Raw genomic sequence first — 4,387 nt, forward strand, 5'->3', positions numbered from 1 at the left:
GTCTTCCTTGTTCTTTCAGGCCATTGACGTGCTGTCTTCCTTGTTCTTTCAGGCCATTGACGTGCTGTCTTCCTTGTTCTTTCATGTCATTGGCGTGCTGTCTTCCTTGTTCTTTCATGTCATTGGCGTGCTGTCTTCCTTGTTCTTTCAGGTCATTGGCGTGCTGTCTTCCTTGTTCTTTCAGGTCATTGACGTGCTATCTTCCTTGTTTTTCAGGTCATTGGCGTGCTGTCTTCCTTGTTCTTTCAGGTTATTGACGTGCTGTCTTTCTCGTTCTTTCAGGTCATTGACGTGCTGTCTTCCTTGTTCTTTCAGGTCATTGGCGTGCTGTCTTCCTTGTTCTTTCAGGTCATTGACGTGCTGGTTTCCTTGTTCTTTCAGGTCATTGACATGCTTTTTGTCTTGTTTTTTCACGTGATTGACGTGCTATCTTCTGTGCTTTTTGACTCACATGCGAAGCAAAAGTGAGTCTATGTACTCACCCGAGTCGTCCGTCCGTCCGTCCGTCCGGACGTCCGTCCGTCCGTCCGGACGTCCGTCCGTCCGTCCGGAAAACTTTAACGTTGGATATTTCTTGGACACTATTCAGTCTATCAGTACCAAATTTGGCAAGATGGTGTATGATGACAAGGCCCCAAAAAACATACATAGCATCTTGACCTTGCTTCAAGGTCAAGGTCGCAGGGGCCATAAATGTTGCCTAAAAAACAGCTATTTTTCACATTTTCCCCATTTTCTCTGAAGTTTTTGAGATTCAATACCTCACCTATATATGATATATAGGGCAAAGTAAGCCCCATCTTTTGATACCAGTTTGGTTTACCTTGCTTCAAGGTCAAGGTCACAGGAGCTCTTCAAAGTTGGATTGTATACATATTTTGAAGTGACCTTGACCCTGAACTATGGAAGATAACTGTTTCAAACTTAAAAATTATGTGGGGCACATGTTATGCTTTCATCATGAGACACATTTGGTCACATATGATCAAGGGCAAGGTCACTTTGACCCTTATGAAATGTGACCAAAATAAGGTAGTGAACCACTAAAAGTGACCATATCTCATGGTAGAAAGAGCCAATAAGCACCATTGTACTTCCTATGTCTTGAATTAACAGCTTTGTGTTGCATGACCTTGGATGACCTTGACCTTGGGTCAAGGTCACATGTATTTTGGTAGGAAAAATGTGTAAAGCATGTGAGTCGTATGGGCTTTGCCCTTCTTGTTTCAGAAGGTCATTGACGTGGTCAAGATGGACGTGGAGAGCGCAGAGTGGCCGTCTCTGGCCACGATGGTCAAAGAACAACAGCTGGACAATGTCCGCCAGTTGCTGGTAGAATTCCACGAAATGTCTGATGCGACGTCTCGTCTCCTGGCCCATCTCATCCTGTTTCACGACTTGGAGAGGATTGGGTTGAGAAAGTTCTACGTGTCCAAAAACGTCTACGGCCATCGCAAAGCGGCTGCAGTTCCCATATTGCGAACCTCGTCTTACGAAATACATTTTGTCAACGATAATTTCAGAAGAAGTCCATTCTGATCTGCTTGTGTGTGTGTATATATGTCTGGGTGTCTGCCTGTCTGTCTGTTTGTCTGTCTGTCTGCCTGGTTGTCTGTCTAGCGGTCTATCTGTCTGTCTGTCCCTCTCTGTTGCTGTTTGTCTGTCTGTCTGTTTATGTGTCTGTCTGTCTGTTCATGTCTCTGTCTGTCTGTTTGTATATCTGCCTGCATGTCTCTGTATTGATGTCCCTCTGGTGTACTGGTTGTAAAAAGCAACCACTCTGAGCGTGTTCCATCACCCTCGTAAAACAAACAACTTCTTACTAAGTGCATCAGACAAGTTGCGGTAACATCACACGACGTGCTAAACACGAGTTGAGGATGGATACGCAAAGCGACATGCAGAGGTTCAACTTGAGCATCATTGTGCAAACCACCACTTGAAGTTGATGACATAATATTGACACATCATAAAACCGTGCGGCAAGGCGATATACCGTATATTCTTGTTGTGTGTAAGACCTGTGTGATGGATCAAGGTTTGAAAATATATTTATGTTGCATTCGGGTTCTCGTTCATACATGCTGTCATGTGTGTGTGTGTGTGTGTGTGTGTGTGTGTGTGTGTGTGTGTGTGTGTGTGTGTGTGTGTGTGTGTGTGTGTGTGTGTGTGAGGATAAATGTCAGGAATATTGTTTGCTGATTCTTCTTATAATTATGAACAAGTTATCTTTGACTTGTATGTGAACACAGTTGCATCAGATTATAGCATTCCCTGTGTGTGTTTGCTGTTTTGTAAATATAATTATGCTGTTTGGATGAAAGAATTGTTATGTTTGTATTCCTGTACATGCAAAAAGCAATTTGTGTGCACCAACCAAAGTTGCAAGTGGGACGATGTTGATACTTTGTGGTTTTTAGTGATTCTCGTATATTATATTGCATGTATTCACAATAGCGTGAGAGTTTCGTGATTGACTAATTTTGTTGGCGGTTTAAAATAAAAAATATGAAAATTTTGTTAAACTCTCTGTCTCTTTCTGTCTCTGTCTCTATCTGCCTGAATATGTCTGTCTGTCTTTCTGTCTGACTCTCTCTCTCTCTCTCTCTCTCTCTCTCTCTCTCTCTCTCTCTCTCTCTCTCTCTCTCTCTCTCTCTCTCTCTCTCTCTCTCTCTCTCTCTCTCTCTCTCTCTCTCTCTCTCTCTCTCTCTCTATCTCTCTCTTTCTGTTTGCATGCACGTGTTTATTTGTGAGTCTGTGTGTGTGTGTGTGGGGGGGGGGGGGGCGACTTGAATGTGTTCGGAATGTTTTCCCAAAGCTTGACCGCAGAAGAAGTTTTATTCCACAGTTTAGTTAGTACATAGACTGACTCTCCTAACAAACATGTTGACATTTGCAACGATCATCAAACAAAACAATTCGCGATAAAAATAGACTAGACTGATATTTCCAAATAGAAATATTCAGAATATCATATGGCAATATTAATTTGTATGGAAAAAATCATAAGTGGTTCTAGTTCTAATCACAAAAAGCTGTCAATATAATTATGTGTTCACTACACTACAGCGACTATTGACAATCTTGACAATAAAGTATGCGCGGCCTTGAGAGAGCAAACCGAAAGTTACCACAGCAAAGTTCAAGCGTTAAATGGAGCTGTTAAGGTCATACACGCGTGCGTGTGTGGTGTGTGTGTGTCTGTGTCTGTGTCTGTCTGTCTGTGTCTGTGAGTGTATGTGTGTGTGTGTGTGTGTGTGTGTGTGCAGGGCCGGACTATAGGTAAGTACTAAGCGGGGGGGTTACAGGGGGGTCCAGGGGGCAAAGCCCCTTTGGTGGGGGTTGCAAGGGGGCTAATCCCCCTTGAAGCTGAACGTTGTTTCTGGAGGGAAAGGAAGCCTCTCCTTGAACGAAAGAGGTCAATTCCACAGCAAGCTGTATAGGCAATGAAGAAGAATTGATCCAGATGCAACCCCCCCCCCCCCCCCTCCCTACTCCACAAAAAAAAAGCGTTTGGGAGGTATATGCTTAAGCCAGGGGGGAGGGGGGGGGGGTTGCGCAACCCCTGTAACCTCCCCCCCCCCCTAGTCCGGCCCTGGTGTGTGTGTGTGAGTGTGTGTGTACGTGTGCGAGTGCGTGTCTGCGTGTGTTTGTTTGTATGTGCGAGTGTGTGCACGCGCGCTCGCGTGTGTACGTGTGTGTCTGTGCGACTAGACCGCCATTTCAGTTGAAAACTAATCTTTTCATTGCAACTAACATAATTTTTCCGAAACTACAAACACCTCCTTATGATCATGTGCACCGGTGTAACACGAAATGTTTACTCCACGAAAAATTTACTCCGGAGTAAAATTTTCGTACGAATTTCTTACTCCGAGTAATTTTTTCGTACGAGAAAAGAACTCCCCAAGGCACGAAAAAATTACTCCCTCCACGAAATTTTTACTCCCCATTTTTTTTACTTCCAGTAAAAATCTCGCACGCGAAAATGGGATGCGGACGAAGGGATAATGCCAGTATGTGATCTCGCGCAAACGAATGTCGCACTACCCTCCCTCCACCCCTTCCACCACCAAGACTAACAGGGGACAAGGGAGTAAAAACTCCGTACACCTGGCATGGAAAGTTAAATTGCTCGTGTTAGGTGAAGTAATTTATTCGATTTTTATTCGTCAGGGGAGTAACATTTTTGTACGAAATTTTTACTCGTAACTCACCTGTTGTGGGGAGTAATTTTCTCGTGTAATGGGGGAGTACTTTTTTCGTAAAGGGAGTAACATTTTCGTACGAAATTTTTACTCCGGAGTAAAAATCTCGTGGGAGTAATTTTCTCGTGTTACACCGGGACACATTTCTGACGCGTTCTTGCTGTCTTACGTCATCTGTT

At 43.9% G+C, this 4,387-nt stretch overlaps 1 protein-coding gene across 2 annotated transcripts in view; it reads left to right on the plus strand.

Moving 5' to 3' along the window:
* Positions 1 to 2,518, plus strand: part of LOC138980471 (probable methyltransferase-like protein 24) — a 29,350-nt gene extending 26,832 nt beyond the window's left edge. Inside the window, exon 10 of one of the 2 annotated variants that reach the window (XM_070353346.1) lies at positions 1,234 to 2,518. In XM_070353346.1, the coding sequence (XP_070209447.1) occupies positions 1,234 to 1,539 (306 nt within the window). In that variant the 3' untranslated portion in view covers positions 1,540 to 2,518. Of the gene's footprint in view, positions 1 to 1,230 lie in introns of both variants that reach the window. The other variant, XM_070353345.1, reaches the window with a different exon arrangement.
* Positions 2,519 to 4,387: the final 1,869 nt, after the last annotated feature.

The sequence above is a fragment of the Littorina saxatilis genome, linkage group LG11 (assembly GCF_037325665.1).
Source record: "Littorina saxatilis isolate snail1 linkage group LG11, US_GU_Lsax_2.0, whole genome shotgun sequence".
Lineage (NCBI taxonomy): Eukaryota > Metazoa > Mollusca > Gastropoda > Littorinimorpha > Littorinidae > Littorina > Littorina saxatilis.